General features: G+C 44.7%; 1 protein-coding gene across 3 annotated transcripts in view; it reads right to left on the reverse strand.

The window, feature by feature from the left end:
- The window catches only part of si:dkey-205h13.2, a 367663-nt gene that overhangs the window by 257990 nt on the left and 90155 nt on the right, over positions 1–19518 (reverse strand). For all 3 annotated transcript variants that reach the window (XM_038773572.1, XM_038773573.1, XM_038773571.1), the window contains exons 9-12: positions 17697–17871; positions 17502–17599; positions 10099–10273; positions 9912–10009 (exon numbers count right to left, since the gene is read on the reverse strand). In XM_038773572.1, the coding sequence (XP_038629500.1) occupies positions 9912–10009; positions 10099–10273; positions 17502–17599; positions 17697–17871 (546 nt within the window). The remainder of the gene's footprint in view (positions 1–9911; positions 10010–10098; positions 10274–17501; positions 17600–17696; positions 17872–19518) is intronic.

Below are 19518 nucleotides of genomic sequence, written 5' to 3' on the forward strand. Positions count from 1 at the left end.
TTTTAAAAGACATTGAGGTAGCTAAGTCTCCTGGGCCTGATGGGATTTACCCCAGAATATTGAGGGAAGCAAGGGAGGAAATTGCTGGGGCCTTTACTGACAACTTTGTAATAATAATAATCTTTATTGTCACAAGTAAGCTTACATTAACATTGCAATGAAGTTACTGTGAAAAGCTCCTAGTCGCCACATTCTGGCACCTGTTCGGATACACAGAGGGAGAATTCAGAATGTCCAAAGGAGCTGGTTTAGCTGACAGGGCTAATCGCTGGCTTTTAAAGCAGGCCAGCAGCACGGTTCAATTCCCGTACCAGCCTCCCCGGACAGGCGCCGGAATGTAGCGACTAGGGGCTTTTCACAGTAACTTCCTTGAAGCCTACTCGTGACAATAAGCGATTTTCATTTTTCATTTCATTTCAAATTACTGAACAGCATGTCTTTTGGGACTTGTGGGAGGAAACCGGAGCACCCGGAGGAAACCCACGCAGACACGGGGAGAACATGCAGACTCCACACAGACAGTGACCCAAGCAGGAATTGTACCTGGGATCCTGGAGCTGTGAAGCAACAGTGCTAACTATTGTGCCGTCCACAATCCTCATTTTATCCTCATTGACCACAGGTGAGGTCCCAAAGGACTGGAGAATAGCTAATGTGGTACCGCTGTTTAAGAAAGATAGCGGGGATAATCCAGGAAACTCTCGGCTGGTGAGCCTCACGTCGGTAGTAGGGGATAGAATTCTCAAGGACAGGATTTATACCTTTGGAAACAAATGGACTCATTAGCGATAGACAGCATGGTTTTGTGAAGGGGAGGTTGTGCCTCACTTACTAGATCGGGCTTTTTGAGGAGGTGACAAAGATGATTAATGAGGGGAGGGAGGTGGATGTTGTTTACATGTAGGGCCTTTCGCAAGATGGCTCATGGCAGACTGGTACAAAAGGTGAATTGCACAGGATCAGAGATGAAGTGGCAAGATGGATACAGAACTGGCTCGGTCACAGAAGGCAGAGGGTAGCAGTAGAAGGGTGTTTTTCCTGAATGGAAGGTTGTGACTAGTGGTGTTCCATGGGGATCACTGCTGGGGCCTCTGTATTATACATAAACGATTTGGGGAAAATATCGCTGGTCTGATTAGTAAGTTTATGGATGACACCAAGGTTGGTGGAGCGGCAGGTAGTGTGCAGGATTGTCAGAGGATACAGCAGAACATAGATAGGTTGGAGACTTGGGCAGAAAAATGGCAAATTGAGTTTAATCCTGACAAATGTGAGGTAATGCATTTTGGTAGGTCTAACATAGAGGGGAAATATACAGTGTTATGGGCCAGAGTTTGGACAAGTCTAAAGTATGTTATGGAGTTCGCCTGACCTATAGCCGTTGAATTTGTCTGGATGAGCACAAAGAGCCTGCCTTTCAGGTGTTATTGAACGGACTTCTTAGGTGCTTTTAATAATACAAAACAAGCTTTACTTTAAGAATTTAGTTAACATTTGGATAAACGCACACAGCAAGAACTTTTATCAATTACAAACACAAAGACCGCACACAGCTACAGTGAACTATGTATAGCCCTTAATGAATTCCCCCTTAACGGTTCCAATTCAATAACAAAATCCAAGTAAAACCAGAAATCCCTTTTCAAAGATGTGGTCCAGCACACAGCATTCTCACTGGTATAAGACTTGTTATTGATACTCTGTTCCCCTTTTCAAACAGCAGATTTAAACTCCCTACAGAAAGCAATTATCTCTTTTAAATTACCAAGCAGTCTGGAAACAGCTTTTAAAATGATACTTCTTTCAACCTGTGCAGTTCAAACCAGTCCAAAACTCAAAGCGAAAGTAAAAAATCACAGAGCCACAGTCCAGCTCCACCCATACAAATGACATCACTGAAGCCATGTGATAAGATAAAAATACTCCCATGACAACAGTAAAAGGCTCTTCAGAATATAGAAAGTCAGAGAGATCTGAGCATCCAGGTCCACAGATCTTTGAAAGATGGCAACACAAGTGGACAAGGTAGTCAAGAAAGCATTTGGAATGCTTGCCTTCATTGGATGGGTCTAAAAACTGGCAAGTCATGCTACAGTTGTACAGAACCTTGATAAGGCTGCACTTGGAACATTGTGCACAATTCTGGTCGCCACACTACCAGAAGGAAGTGGAGGCTTTGGAGAGGGTGCAGAGGAGGTTTACCAGGATGTTGCCTGTTAGAACATAGAACATTACAGCGCAGTACGGGCCCTTTGGCCCTCGATGTTGCGCCGACCTGTGAAACCATCTGAATCCTATCTGACCTACACTATTCCATTTTCATCCATATGTCTATTCAATGACCACTTAAATGCCCTTAAAGTTGGCAAGTCTACTACTGTTGCAAGCAGGACGTTCCACACCCCTACTACTCTCTGAGTAATGAAACTGCCTCTGATATCTGTCCTATATCTATCACCCCTCAATTTAAAGCTATGTCCCCTCGTGTTGGTCATCACCATCCGAGGAAAAAGACTCTCACTGTCCACCCTATCTAACCCTCTGACTATCTGATATGTCTCTATTAAGTCACCTCTCAGCCTTCTCCTCTCTAACGAAAACAACCTCAATTCCCTGAGCCTTTCCTCGTAAGACCTTCCCTCCATACCAGGCAACATCCTAGTAAATCTCCTCTGAACCCTTTCCAAAGCTTCCACATCCTTCCTATAATGTGGTGACCAGAACTGCACGCAGTACTCCAGGTGCGGCCGCACCAGAGTTATGTACAGCTGCAGCATGACCTTGTGGTTCCGAAATTCAATCCCCCTGCTTATAAAGGCTAGCACACCATATGCCTTCTTAACAGCCCTATTAACCTGGGTGGCAACTTTCAGGGATTTATGTACCTGGATGCCGAGATCTCTCTGTTCACCTACACTACCAAGAATCTTGCCATTAGCCCAGTACTCTGCATTCCTGTTACTCCTTCCAAAGTGAACCACCTCACACTTTTCCGCATTAAACTCCATCTGCCACCTCTCAGCCCAGCTCTGCAGCTTATCCATGTCCCTCTGTTTCCTGTAACATCCTTCAGCACTATCCACAACTCCACCGACCTTCGTGTCAACCGCAAATTTACTAACCCATCCTTCTACACCCTCTTCCAGGTCATTTATAAAAATGACAAACAGCAGTGGCCCCAAAACAGATCCTTACGGTACACCACTAGTAACTGAACTCCAGGATGAACATTTGCCATCAACCACCACCCTCTGTCTTTTTTCAGCTAGCCAATTACTGATCCAAACCGCTAAATCACCTTCAATGCCATACTTTTTATTTTCTGCGATAGCCTACCATGGGGAACCTTACCAAACGCCTTACTGAAATCCATATACACCACATCAACCGCTTTACCCTCATCCACCTGTTTGGTCACCTTCTCTAACAACTCAATAAGGTTTGTGAGGCATGACCTACCCTTCACAAAACCGTGTTGACTATTGCTAATCAACTTGTTCTTTTCAAGATGATTATAAACCCTATCTCTTATAACCTTTTCCAACATTTTACCCACAACCGAAGTAAGGCTCACAGGTCTATAATTACCAGGGTTGTCTCTACTCCCCTTCTTGAACAAGGGGACAACATTTGCTATCCTCCAGTCTTCCGGCACTATTCCTGTCGACAAAGACGACATAAAGATCAAGGACAAAGGCTCTGCAATCTCCTCCCTGGCTTCCCAGAGAATCCTAGGATAAATCCCATCTGGCCCAAGGGACTTATCTATTTTTACACTTTCCAAAATTGCTAACACCTCCTCCTTGTGAACCTCAATTCCATCTAGCCTGGTCGACTGAACCTGAGTACTCCCTTCGACAACATTGTCTTTCTCCAGTGTAAACACTGATGAAAAATATCCATTTAACGCTTCCCCTATCTCCTCTGATTCCACACACAACCTTCCACTACTATCCTTGATTGGCCCTAATCTTACTCTAGTCATTCTTTTGTTCCTGATATACCTATAGAAAGCCTTAGGGTTTTCCTTGATCCTATCCGCCAACGACTTTTCGTGTCCTCTCCTCGCTCTTCTTAACTCTCCCTTTAGGTCCTTCCTGGCTAACTTGTAACTCTCAAGTGCCCTAACTGAGCCTTCATGTCTCATCCTAACATAAACCTTCTTCTTCCTCTTGACAAGTGCTTCAACTTCCTTAGTAAACCACGGTTCCCTTGCTCGACAACTTCCTCCCTGCCTGACAGGTACATACTTATCAAGGACATGCAGTATCTGTTCCTTGAAAAAGCTCCACATTTCGATTGTACCCATCCCCTGCAGTTTCCTTCCCCATCCTATACATCCTAAATCTTGCCGAATAGCATCATAATTACCTTTCCCCCAGCTATAATTCTTGCCTTGCGGTATATACCTATCCCTGCCCATTGCTAAAGTAAACATAACCGAATTGTGATCACTATCAACAAAGTGCTCACCTACATCTAAATTTAACACCTGGCCGGGTTCATTATCCAGAACCAAATCCAATGTGGCCTCGCCACTTGTTGGCCTGTCTACATACTGTGTCAGAAAACCCTCCTGCACACACTGCACAAAAACTGACCCATCTATAGTACTCGAACTATAGTATTTCCAGTCAATATTTGGAAAGTTAAAGTCCCCCATAACAACTACCCTGTTACTCTCGCTCCTGTCGAGAATCATCTTTGCAATCCTTTCCTCTACATCTCTGGAACTATTCGGAGGTCTATAGACAACTGCCAACAGGGTGTCCTCTGCTCTCCTGTTCCTAACCTCGGCCCATACTACCTCAGTAGACGAGTCCTCAAACGTCCTTTCTACCGCCGTAATACTTTCCTTGATTAACAATGCCACACCCCCCCCCCCCTCCCCTCTTTTACCATCTTTTCTGTTCTTACAGAAACATCTAAATCCTGGAACCTGCAACAACCATTCCTGTCCCTGCTCTACCCATGTCTCCGAAATTGCCACAACATTGAGATCCCAGGTACCAACCCATGCTGCAAGCTCACCCACCTTATTCCGGATGCTCTTGCCGTTGAAGTAGACACACTTCAAACCAGCGTCTTGCTTGCCGGTGCCCTCTTTCGAACTTTTAACCCTATCCCTGACCTCACTACTCTCAACGTCCTGTACACTGGGACTACAATTTAGGTTCCCATCCCCCTGCTGAATTAGTTTAAACCCCCCCCCCCCCCCCCCCCGAAGAGCACTTGCAAATCTCCCCCCCCAGGATATTGGTACCCCTCTGGTTCAGGTGAAGACCATCCTGTTTGTAGAGGTCCCACCTACCCCAGAATGAGCCCCAATTATCCAGGAAACCAAAACCCTCTCTCCTGCACCATCCCTGTAGCCACGTGTTCAACTCCTCTCTCTCCTTATTTCTCACTTCGCTAGCACGTGGCACGGGTAACAACCCAGAGATAACAACTCTGTTTGTTCTAGCTCTCAGCTTCCAACCTAGATCCCTGAATTTCTGTCTCAAATCCCCATCTCCCTACCTATGTCGTTGGTACCTATGTGGACCACGACTTGGGCCTGCTCCCCCTCCTCCTTAAGGATCCCAAAAACACGATCAGAGACATCACGAACCCTGGCACCATAGAGGCAACACACCAACCGTGATTCTCTTTCGTTCCCACAGAACCTCCTGTCTGTTCCTCTAACTATGGAGTCCCCAATGACAAGTTCCTCTTCACCCTTCCCTTCTGAGAAACAGGGACAGACTCTGTGCCAGAGACCAGTGCCCCATTGCTTACCCCTGGTAAGTCGTCCCCCGCAACAGTATCCAAAATGGTTTACTTGTTATAGAGGGGGACGACCACAGGGGATCCCTGCACTGCCTGCCGGTTCCCCCTCCCTCCCCTGACGGTAACCCATCTACCTTCTTCTTTTACCTGAGGTGTGACTACCTCCCTATAACTCCTCTCAATAACCCCCTCCGCCTCCCAAATGATCCGAAGTTCATCCAGCTCCCTAACACGGTTCTCGAGGAGCTGGAGTTGGGTGCACTTCCCGCAGATGTAGTCAGCAGGGACACTCAAGGTGACCCTTTCCTCCCACATTCTGCAGGAGGAACATTCAACTGCCCTAGCCTCCATTCCCACTGAACTATCTTCCCAACTACTGAAAAGCTGACCGCACTGCATGTATGCAAATCTCCCCAGATCAGCCAATCAGAAGCTCTGCTCTGCTGCCCTCTGCTGGATGCTTGCCTTCCCTCGAACTCCTCGGGTCACTTGCGCAGGTACACCTTCAACTTACGCTGACCGCACTGCACGTATGCAAATCACCCCGGAACAGCCAATCAGAAGCTCTGCTCTGCTGCCCTCTGCTGGATGCTTGCCTTCCCTCGAACCCCTCGGGTCACTTGCGCAGGTACACCTTCAACTTACGCTGACCGCACTGCACGTATGCAAATCTCCCCGGAACAGCCAATCAGAAGCTCTGCTCTGCTGCCCTCTGCCGGATGCTTGCCTTCCCTCGAACTCCTCAGGTCACTTGCGCAGGTACACCTTCAACTTATGCTGACCGCACTGCACGTATGCAAATCTCCCCGGAACAGCCAATCAGAAGCTCTACTCTGCTGCCCTCTGCTGTTCTTTAGGGTGTTGGCTATGTGGAAAGGCTGAATAGATTCAGACTATTTTCATTAGAACGACGGAGGTTCAGGGCGACCTGGTAGAGATCCTCAAGATTATGAGGGCCATGGATAGAGTGGATGGGACTGCACTCTTTCCCAGGGTGGAGTGGTCAGTCACTAGGGGCATAGGTTTAAGGTCCATGGGGTAAAGTTTAGAGAATGTGTGCAAGGCAGGTTTTTTTACACAGAGGGTGGTGAGGGCCTGGAACACGCTGCCAGGGGAGGTTGTGGAAGCAGATGTATTAATGCTGTTCAAAAGGCATCTCGACAAATACATGGATAGGATGGGTATAGAGGGATATGGCATGAGGAGGTGCTGAGGATGTTGGCCAAAGGTGGTATCATGACCGGTACAGGCTTGGAGGGCCGACGAGCCTGGTCCTGTGATGTATTGTTCTTTTTTTGATTACATACGATTATATTGGATATACAGCATAGACAAATCCATTTGACCCAAACAGTCCATGCTGTTGTTAATGCTCTATTTGAACTTTCTCCCATCTTTTCTAATCTAAATTTACTATTGTAACTCTCTATTCCCTCCTCCCTCAACTGTCGATATAGTTTCCTCTTAGTATGGTATCTATACTATTCAATCATTCACTGGTAAAGGTTTTATATTTTCATTGCTCTTTGGGTTGTGATGTTTCTTCTGAATTCCCCATTGGATTTCTTGGTAACTAGCTCTTCCCCACAATAGAAATATTCTCCACTAAAACTTGTCTTCATTTCGAAGACTTAGGTCACTCTTCAAGCTATCTTTTCCAAGAGAGAAGAGATGCAGCCTGTCAATCCTTTCCTGATATGTATACCCACACATTTCCGGGTTATCATCCTTGTAAATCTTAAATGCAGCCTTTCCAGCGCCTCTATATCCCTATTGTAATCTGCAACCAGAATTGCAAACTGTACTGCAAACCATCTTCAGCTTGATGGGTTGAGTAGATGAACCATCTCGGTCTCTTCTTCCCAAATCACAGATGCCAGTCTTCAGCTAATTCGATTCACTCCACATGATCTCAAAAAACAGCAGAAAGTACTAGATACCTCAATGTGTATGGACGCTGACAACATTCCGGCAGTAGTACTGAAGACCTATGCCCCAGAACTAGCTGTGTCCCTCACCAAGTACAGCTACATCACAACCCAACAATATGGAAAATTGTATGGGTGTGTCCTGACCATATAAAGCAGGAAAAATCCAATCTGGCCAATTACTGCCCCAGCAGATGACAATCATCAGCAAAGTGATGTAAAATACTGCTGACAGTGTAATCAAGCAATATTTGCTCAATAATGACCTTCTCACCGATGCTCAGTTTGGGTTCCGCCAGGGCCACTTGGCTCCTAACTGTATTAGACTTGGTCCAAACATGGACAAAATAACAACTCAAGAAGTGAGGTGTGAATAGCTGGATTAACATCAAGGCAACATATGACATCAAAGAACCCTAACAAAATTGTAGACAATGTAAATTAGGAGGAAAACGCTCTGCTGGCTGGAGCCATACCTAGCACAACGGAAAATAGTTAATGTTGCTGGAGGCCAATTATTCCTTGACAGCACTGCAGGAGTTCCTCAGAATAGTGTCCAAGGCTCAATCATTGTCAGTAATCATCACCAGTGACCGTCCCTTCATCATAATGTCAGAAGTGGGGATGCAGCTGATAATTGCACGACGTTTAACAACACTTGAAATCCTGAAGCAGTCTATGCAGCATTGATAACACTCAAGATGCCCACCATGGTCAGGAGAAAGCAGACCTTTTGGTGCACCCATTCACCCCATGAAACATTCACGAGTGCACCCTCTACAAAATGCACTACAACATTTCATTATGCTTCCTTTGACAACATCTTCCAAACTTATAGCATCCATCACCAATAAAGATAAGGGCAGCAGATGCATGGGAACACCACCTTCAAGTTCCACTCCAAGCCACACAGCATCCTGACTTAGAACAATATTGCCACTGTTCCATTGCTGGGTCAAAATCCTGGAACTCCCTTCTGAGCAGCTCTGGGGGTGTACCTACAACACAGGGACTGCAGTGGTTCAAGAAGACTGTTCACCCCATCACCTGCTCAAGGCCATTTAGGGATGAGTAACTAATTCTAGCCTTACCTAAATTATCATTTATAAAGATCTCATGATGGGTCCATTTTAAGGCAAACTTTAACAGTTCCATGAAGAAAGGAAAAAAAAAGTTTGGAATTCTCCATTTGGTAGACTATGGGCAGGGTTCTCAATCACCCACCGCCGGTAGTCCTCGTTGGATTATCTGCCGCATTGGGAACTCCACTAACGGAGGCAGGGGTTGGATAATCCAGCCCCAAATCTTGAAACTAAGATCTAAGCAGATAATGACATTCCCAAATTGTTTCTTTGAGTGGAGATCAAGCTAAAAACGAAATTACCGACCTACATTTAACAGTATTACTTGGTAAAATTTGTTCAATCTCTTGATATACTGAGGGAGTCTTGTTTCATTTCTGAAGAGTGTTATAAAACCCAAAAGTACCTTGGAACATGAAGGTCGGGAGTCCCAACAGTCTTCAGAAGTTTTGGTCGGACCGTTATTCTGAACTCGGGCTCTCTGAGGAACCTGGGCGGGATTCTCTGCCAGCGGGATGCTCCGTTTTACCGGCGCCTGGGTGTTTTCTGATGGCGTGGGGCTGTCCCACAATGGGAAACCCCATTGACCGGCCAGTATAATTGAGAATCCTGCTGGCAGGTTGAGGCAGAAATGTGGCGAGGCGGGGCAGAGAATCCAGCCCCTCCAGACCTACGGGCGTGTTTAGGACCCGTCCTTTATTTCCGGCGCAAAACATACCTCCCTCCATAAAACTCTTAAGTGTTTAACCCGTTTCCCGCCAGAAACACACTTAGAATGTTTTGGGGGAATTGCGGCCAAAATAATATTGGTCCCTAACCAGATTTCAGCAACAACTGAGGAGTCTGGCCAAAGATAATAAGAGAAATGTTCAGCCTCCACTTTGCGTTTCTTTCAGTAACACTTGTGGTTGGAAGGGTCCTAATGCCTTTTGATATTGTAGGTCACTGTTGCAGTGTAACTTAGTTTCAGAGGTTCTCAATGTTTGCAACTGTACGAACACAATTGAGTTCTGTGCAGATAGGAAAATCACATCTTGCTTATTTAAAACAAATAGCAAAAAACAACAATTAATGTAGAGCCACAAAAGTGAAATGTTAAAAGAATCAACTTTTACATAAGTTCAGTACTTACAAAAAGATTCAGGACAGGTAAATCGTATTTTGTAATCTTCACAGCTCCCACCTTCCTGTTCTGCATTCACACAAGCAAATCCAGTGGAAACACTGCAACTGTTGAATAGATAACAAGAGGGCATGTGAATGTAATTGCTAAAAAGAAAAGACAATGTCAAAATAAGATGGACAAAATCATTATTTACTCAGAAACGTTGTCTCCAGAGGTCGCAACTGGAATTTCTGATGTTGTCTCTGCTTCACAGGCAGTCGGGTTACTGCATATTTGACCGGGATACTCTTTCCGGAGATTCACAAGATCTTCATAATCGCCTTTTCCGGATGGATCATCTCGGTCAAACCATTGGGTTTTGCAGCTGCCTAATTTAAGGAGTAAAAACCAAATACTTTATTAGCAACACTCTGAAAGCATTTTTAAAAGCTACGAGGTGGTGGTTGAGGAATAGAAAAGGTAAAGGTTTAATAATTAGACAGAATTTTTAAAATGATTATTGAGAGAACTGAATGAAAGTGGGATGGGGAAGCCTGTAGTACCAGAAATGAGCACTTACTTCATTGTATGCAAATTGTGAGAAGAGTGTTAACTATTTTATCACTTTTAGCAGTGTTAATATCAGGCATTCTTAGGTATCTGCACTCAGGTTAAATGATAATCAAAGAAGCTCTGTTGAGAGAATCATTATAATGTCGAAGGAGGTCATTCATCCCATCGAGTTTGCACCGACCCTCTGAAAGAGCACACCACTCAGGCCCATTTCCCACATTCTGCCCCATAACCGTACCCAACCTTCATATCCTTGGTCTGTGGGAGGAAACCGGGGCACCCGGAGGAAACCCATGCAGACACAGGGAGAATGTGCAAACTCCACACAGACAGTTCCCCAAAGCCAGAATTGAACCCGGGTCCTTGGTTCTGTGATGTAGCAGTGCTAACCACTGTGCTGCCCTTCTGTCGCACAAATTTGATTTATTCACTTAAGTCAGTCGGAAATTTATCTTTACAACGGGTGGGATTTTCTGGTCATGCCCACCTTGAGAGCACACATTCTCGCCCGAAGTCAACAGACCTTTACATGGTCTGCCAAATATTTCGACCCACCCCGCCCATGATGATTCAAGCGGCAGGTGGACCAGCATATTTACCACACCGGCTGGAATTATCTGACCATTCCTGCCAGTGGGATCTTGCAGTGCTGCTGACAGCAAACAGGTTCCCTTGCAGCAGTGGGAGATACAAACAACAGGAAATCCTTTGACAGCAGCAGGACCAGAAGATCCTTGTTACAAGCCAATGTTGGGCCGTCCTCACCGCTGCGAAGCATGCCACAGTGCTGGGTTACAGAAAATCCAACACTGTTCCCTCCTCTTGGCTTTTTTATTAAATGCCTTTTATGTGGGTACAAAAGATCTCAGAGCACCAATGGTCATCACTCAGTAACCACGTAACACACATAATAATAATAATATTTGTTTGTGTCACAAATAGGCTTACATTAACACTGCAATGAAGTTACTGTGCCACACTCCGGCGCTATTCGGGTACACCGAGGGAGAATTTAGAATGCCCAATTCACCTAACAGCGTGTCTTTCGAGACTTGTGGGAGGTAATTGGAGTGCCCAGAAGAAACTCACGCAGACACGGGAGAACGTGCAGACTCCGCACAGGCAGTGACCCAAGCCGTGAATCGAACCCGGGTCCCTGGTGCTGTGAAGAAACAGCTAACCACTGTGCTACCATGCTACCCATTCATCAAGTAACTTATTTCATGGTCGTTTATGGGACCTTGCTATGCGCAATTAAGCTGCTGTGTTTACTATTTTAGCTGACTACTCCATAAGAATACGTAATGTCTGTAAATCAGTTATGGAACCCTCAAGGTTGAAAAGGCACTGTATAAATTTTATTTTGCTTTTGTTCATTCTTTCCAATTCATCCACTTTGCACAGTGAATGTGAGGAGCAAACAATTAACATTTTTACTGTGGATTTTCAGTTGTTAGATCTCAGTTCAACCACATTTCAGTTAGCATTCCTTTCAACAACAATGGGAGAAGATCAGGGCCGGGATTCTCCCCTACCCGTTGGGGTGGGGGAGTCCTGGCGTGATGGAGTGGCGTGAAGACCATGGTGAAGGCGGAAGAAAAAGAGTGCCCCCATGGCACAGGCCCGTCCGCCGATCGGTGGTCCCGATCGCGGGCCAGGTGCCCCACCGGGGTCAGGACCACGGTGTCCGCCCGCACCGCCAATCCCGCCGGTCAGGTAGGTGTTTTGATTCCCGCCGGCGGGAGAGGCTTGACAGCGGCGGGACTTTGGCCCATCGCGTGCCGTAGAATCGCCGGTGGGGGGGGGGGGGGGGGGGGTGCCGACCGGCGTGGCACGATTCCCGCCCCTGCCAAATCTCCGGTGGCAGAGAATTCGGGACATGGCGGGGGAGGGATTGACGCCGGCCCCCGGCGATTCTCAGACACGGCGGGGGGGGGTCGGAGAATCCCGCCCCAGTTTCTGAGATGAAAGTCGAAATGAGGATGTTCAAAGTTTAGCTGCCATGTTCTCCAGAGCAACGCAAAATATTGATTACGATAAGTGCTTTTACAAAATAAATGTAGGAAATAATACATTGGATGGAAAATTATTTATAAATGGAAAGACAGTGCAGCATTATTAAAATGGACCTAAAACGAAAGCATAGGGATTGAACAGTGAGTTTGTAAAGCATATATTTAATGCACAAAATAAGTACTTTACAGGTTCCAAATGGCTGAAATTTTGTTGCATTCGATCATGGGATGTAGGCGCGCAAGCTGGGCCAGAATTTGTTTCCCCATCCCCAATTGCCCTTGAACAGAGCTAGGCCATGTTGGAGGGCATTTAAGATTCAGAATCGCATTGCTGTGGGTCTGGGATTGCATGTTGGTCATATCAGGTGACGTCGGCAAAGTTCCTTCTGTAAAATACATCAGTGACTCAGATGGGATTTTATGCCAATCGGCAATGGTTTCAAGGTCATCATTAGACTTCCACATTTAAATCACATTAAAATTTTGCCATCTGCCATGGCGGGATTTGAATCCAGGTCCTCAGAGCATTACGCTGAGTCTCTAGTTTAGTGACTGCACTAGTCCATTGACTAGTGCCTGCATCACCACCACCCCTGAACAATATGTTGTGGATCCAACCAGGGATCAGACTATTTTGGATCTGGTAATGTGTAATGAAACAGATTTAGTAAACAATCTCAGGGTAAACGATCCCCTAGGAAGCAATGGCCATAACATGGTAGAATTAAGCATTCAGTTTGAGAGTAAGAAACTTGAGTAAAACAATTGTGCTTAATTTAAATAAGGGTAATTTTAAAGGAATGAGGGGAGAGTTAGCTGGAGTTTTTAAAAATTCATTCATTCATGGAACGTAGGTGTCGCAGGCTGTGCCAGCATTTGTTGCCCATCTCTAATTGCCCTTGAGGGGCAGTTAAGAATCAACCACATTGCTGTGGGTCTGGAGTCACATATGGGCCAGACGAGGCAAGGATGGCAGATTTCCTTCCCTAAAGGATATTAGTGAACCAGGTGGCTTTTTACGACAATTGACAATGGTTTCATGGTCATCGCTAGACTTTTTAATTCCAGATTTTGATTGAATTCAAATTTCACCATCTACAGTGGCGGGATTTGAACTTGGGACCCCGGAGTACTCTGGGTCTCTGGCTTACTAATCCAGTGACAGTACCACACTATGCCATCGACTCCCCATGTGTGAATTGGGAAAGACATATAGCAGAAAAGATGGTTGATCAGTAATGGCAGATATTTATGAAAATAGTTTATGACTTACAACAAAGATATATCCCTGTGAGGAAGAAGCATTCTAGGAAGGTGACAAATCAACCAGGCTAAACCAAGGAAGCTAAGGATTGTACTAAACTGAAAGAAAAAACATGCAATATGGCAAAGATTAGCGGTAAGCCAGAGGATTGGCAAAGTTATTAAAACCCACAAAAGATGACCAAAATAAACAGAGAAAATAAACTGAGGGTAAACTGACAAGAACAATGGACAACAAGAGCTTCTTTAAAAAGAAAGAGACAGGCCAAAAAGAAAATAGACCCCTTAGAGAATGAGACTGGGGAAAATAATAATAGGGACTGGGAAATGGCAGAGGAGTTAAACAAATAGTTTGCGTCAATCTTCATGGTGGGAAACACTAATAACTTTCCAAAATTAAATAATCAAGGGGAAGAATGGGGAGCGGTGGCTGGAAGGAAATACATACAATAACTATCACTAGAGAAAAAGTACGAGGGAAACTAATGGGGATAAAGGCTGAAAAGTCCCCGGACCAGATGGATTGTATCCCTGGTTATTGAAGGAGCCAGAAAGATAGTGGATGCATTCGTAGGAAACTTCCAACAATCCTTAAATTCCAGAAAAGTCCAAGAGGATTGGAAAAACTCCAATGTAACACCTTTATTCAAAAAGGGAAGAAGTCAAAAACCAGGGAACATAGGCCAGTTGGTTTAACTTCTGTCATTGGGAAAATGCTAGAGTCCATTATAAAAGATGCAAAGCATAACATTTAGAAATGTATAATATAAATCATGCATGGCTTCATGAAGGGGAAATCATGTCTGACAAATTTATTAGAATTCATTGAAGTAGTAACAAGCTTGAAAGATAAAGGGGAACCAGTAGATGGAATCATAGACTCTCTACAGTGCAGAAGGATGCCATTTGGCACATTGAGTCTGCACTGAGTCTGTACTTCACCCAAGCTCACTCCTCTTCCCTATCTCATTAACCTCTTGATCTAACCTACACATCTTTTTGGACACTAAGGGGCAATTTAGCATGGGCAATCCACCTAACTGTCACATGTTTGGACTGTGGGAGGAAAGCGGAACACCCAGAAGAAACCCATGCAGGTATGGGGAGAAACTGCAAAGTCCACACAGACAGTGATCCAAGGCTAACCCAGATCCCTGGCGCTGTGAGGCAGTAAAGCGAGCCACCGTGCCAGCCTTATATAAGCAATATACTTTGATTTCCAAAAAGTGTTCAATAAGGTACCGCTCAAAAGGCTACTTAGTAAGGCTAGTTCCCATGGTGTTGGAGGTAGTATATCAGTGTGGATAGAAGATTGGCCAACTAATAGAAGGCAGAATTGGGATAAGATGGGCATTTTCAGGATGCAACTTATGACAAGTGAAATTCCATACAGATCAGTGCTAGAGCCACAATTATTTACAATATATATTAATGATATGGATGAGGGAAGTGAATGTACGATTTCCAAGTTTGAGGATGACCCAAAAATAGAGGGAAGGCGAGTGGTGAGGATGATGCACATTCTACAAAGGGATATAGACGGGTTAGATAAATGGGCAAAAACTTGGCAAATGGAATATAATGTTGGAAAATGTGAAATTATGCACTTTGGTAGGAATAATAAATGAGCTAAATTTTATTTAAATAGTGAAAGCTGCAACACAGAGGGAATTTGGTGTCCTCGTGCATAAGTCACAAAAAGCTAGCATACAAGTTGAAGTAATTGGGAAGGCAAATGGAATACTGGCCTATATTTCAACAGGAATGGCGTATATAAATAGGGGTGTCCTGGTAAAATTATACAAGGCACTATTTTGACCACACCTGGAATACTGTGAACAGTTTTGGTCCCCTTATCTAAGGAAAGATATACTGGCATTGGAGGCAGTCCAGAGAAGATTCCTTCGGTTGATCCTAGGTATGGAGGGGTTTTCTTATGAGGAGAGGCTGAATAGGTTTGGACTGTACTCATTGGGGTTTAGAAGAATGACAGGTGACCTATTGAGGCACATAGGATTCTCAGGGGCTTGACAGGGTAGACGCTGAAAGGTTGTTTTCCTTGTGGGAGAATCTAGGATCAGAGGACATTAAAGATTATGGGGATAAGGTGGGAAGGTGGAGTTGAGGATTGTCATAGCAGATTTTCCATTGAATGGTGGTGCACACTCAATGGGCCAAATGACCTATTTCTGCTCCAAAGTCTTATGACAATTTAGGACAACCTAGGCTAGTGAGTGGCCCTCTTTCATCTCACTAAAATCCACTATCCTACAATGATGCAATATCCCACTACTGTCCAGTATCCTACCACTGTATAATATTCCACTCCTGCATAATAACCCACTAATATTAATCTTTATTGTTGTCACAAGTAGGCTTACATTAACACTGCAATGAAGTTACTGTGAAAATCCCCTAATCGCCACATTCTGGCGCCTGTTCGGGTACACTGAGGGAGAATTCAGAATGTCCAAATTACTGAATAGCACGTCTTTTGGGACTTGTGGGAGGAAACTGGAGCACCAGGAGGAATCCCACGCAGACATGGGGAGAATGTGCAGACTCCGAACAGACAGTGACCCAAGCCAGGAATCAAACTTGGAACCCTGACGCTGTGAAGCAACAATGCTACCATGCTACCCATAAAATATCTCACTACTGTCCAATATCCCACACCAGTCCAATAACAAACTGCTGTAAAATATCTCACTACTGTCCAATATCTCTTTACTGTAAAATATCCCACTGCTGCCCAATATACCACTACTGTCCAATAGGGCAAGTGGGACTAGCTTCGTGATCGAAACTGGCAGCATGGACAAGCTGGCGATGGTGAAAGTCGATGGGCACAAGACCTTCTGCCTTCTTGATTCTGGGAGCACGGAAAGCTTCATCCACACCTCTACGGAAGTCCACCTCTGGGGTTTCGCTCCCAACATGTCTGGCAGCTCCTGGACCCATCCTCCTCCACAAACACGTGCGGATCCACAAGGCAGACCCGATGATCAAAAGGGTACAACTACTGCATGCAAACCCGCAGTACGCCTATGTGGTGTACACCAACGGGCGGCAGGATACAGTCTCCCTCAGGGACCTGGCACCAGCTGGATCCCCACCCACAGCCCACTACCCGACACCCACCCTCCCTCCGATTGCCCCATCGCCACCCACCCTCCCCCCACCGCACCTCACTACAGCCCCCGCCCCAGGACGTTCCATCCTCCCACTGGTTCCACCCGGGGATGAAGACGAGGACAACACGCTCCTGGAGTCACAGGCAACCAAGTCGGCGCCCGCATCACCACCGGGACCGAGGCGCTCACAACGGAGGATCAAGGCACCCGACCGGCTGAATTTATAAATTTTCACCAAACTGTAAACTTTAATTTTTCACCAAGCTGTAAATTTTTCCACCACCCCCGCTGGACTCTTTTTTAACAGGGGGTGAATGTGGTAGTCACCACTGATTGTATAATAGTTGTAACAATGATTATTAGAGGTAATAAGGTAAGGTTCCTGTACTACAGGTACGATGGAGGGGGAGGAAGTCCCTGCCTGCTGGCTCCGCCCAGTAGTCAGAGTATAAATGTGTGTGCACACTGAGCTGCTCCAATTCTGGTAGCAGCTGCAGGAGGCCACACATCTCTGCTTAATAAAACCTCGATTACTCTCTAGTCTCGTCTCGTTGTAATTGATAGTGCATCAAGCCATTATTTCAAAAGTGGAAAGTGCGCTAAATAATCTTTTACAAATGTTGAACACTTACAAAAGGATTCAGGGCAACCAAATCGTATTTTGTAATCTTCACAGCTCCCATCAGTTTGGTCTTTATTCACACAAGCAAATCCAGTAGAAATGCTGCACCTGTTTAATATGGAATATGAGGGGGAATAATGTAATCACTAAAATAATACATACTCTTTGCAATAAAGTCACAGTATAAAATCACGTCATTATTTACTCAGTGATGTTGTCTCCAGAGTTTGTGTTTGAAATCCCTGATGTTGTCTCCACTTCACAGACAGTCGGGGTATTGCAGATCTGACCCGGATTTTCTTTCCGAAGATTTATGAGATTTTCAAAGTCACCATGGCCTGATGGGTCATCTCTGTCAAACCATCGGGTTTTGCAGTTGCCTGGTTTAACAAACAAAACAAATTCTACTCTCTTAGCAACACTTTTAACAATGGAATTGAACAATATGATATGGTGTGTGCAGAATATAAAGGGAAGAATGTTAATAATTGGACTCCTGGAGGAGTCCTCTAGTAAAATTAAATTCAATCAGAATTTGTTTCACCAAATACTTGCTGAGAGAATCTAGTAAAAGAGAAATAAAGGGAGGCTCTAGTAAGAGAAATTGCTATTTATTTCTTTATACAAGTATTGCGAGAGGAATGCAACTCTTCCTTATGCTTTTATTACTCAGTGTTAGTACCAAGTATTTTCAGATATGTTGGATCAAAACAACCGCTGCTCCACAGCATAAATTCAAGTTTTCACCATCTTTGCGGGAAATCTCAAAACATAGGTAATATTTCTGTTCCCCACATCGGCTTTTCTTTAACCTTTTGCAAGTGGACATAAAACTATTTATACAAGGGTGCACACTTCTTGCATCCTGGCCAACATCTATCCCTCGACCATCACCTAAAATGGATGAATTGATTGTTATTCTTGAGCCTTGCTCTGTGAAAATTGGCAACCACTTTCCCGAGTCAGAGCAGCGATTGCACTTTGCAAATAGTTAAGATCTACAACTTGGGGTGTGTGTTGTAAGTTTGCAAAGCGTACTTGTGAATTTGCATATTCCAAATAGCCTAAGTTCACTCTCCTGCAATTTTGACACAACATAGTTGTGGTGATGCCGGTGATCAGTCTGAATAAATGGCGAGAATGGGTATTGAATATTCCTGGATACAAGGTAATCAGGAAAAATAGGGAAGTAAAGGAGTCTGACAGGGATCTTTGTCAGACGAATTGTACAGTGCTGGATGGAGAGGATGTCCTGGAAAGGTCAAGGACATAATCTACTTGGTTAGAGCTAAAAGAGAATATACAATTGCACTCCTGGCTGTTTTCGATAGAGCACCAGCTAATTGGAAAAATACATGAGAGAAAATTGGAAGAGGAATTCCAGAGAGGAGGAAAATCTACAGAGCAATGATAATGGGGGACTTAAATTAACTTAATATAAACTGGGATAGTAATAGTGTAAATGGAACAGAGAGAGAAGAGTTTCTAAAATATGTTCTGAAGAATTTTCTTGAGCAGAATGTTTCCAGCCCAAAGAGGGAGGATAGTGCTGAAAGGAGAAAATACTGCAAATACTCGGCTGGATCTGGTTCAGTGGAATCAGGTCTGGAAAGCGGATAAAATGTCACTATAAACCTTTAGGGATAGTCATCATAGTGTCATAAGGTTTGGTTGGTCATGGAAAAAGACAAGGAACAATCTAATGTAGCAGCACATGATTGGAAGCAGGCTAATTTCAGTGGACTGAGAACACCACTGCCCCAGATAAATTGGAATCAAGGATTGGCAGGCAAATCTAATGGAACGATGGGATGAGGAGACAGGGTACACTTCTATGGATGACGGAAGCGATAGTCATACGATCATGGCTGATCATCCAACTCAATAGCCTAATCCTGCTTTCTCTCCATAGCCTTTGATCCCATTCTCCCCAAGTGCTATATCTAGCCTCCTCTTAAATATATTCAAAATTTTAGCATCAACTACTTCCTGTGGTAATGAATTCCACAGGCTCACCACTCTTTTGT

This window comes from Scyliorhinus canicula, chromosome 16, assembly GCF_902713615.1.
Source record: "Scyliorhinus canicula chromosome 16, sScyCan1.1, whole genome shotgun sequence".
Classification (NCBI taxonomy): Eukaryota; Metazoa; Chordata; class Chondrichthyes; order Carcharhiniformes; family Scyliorhinidae; genus Scyliorhinus; species Scyliorhinus canicula.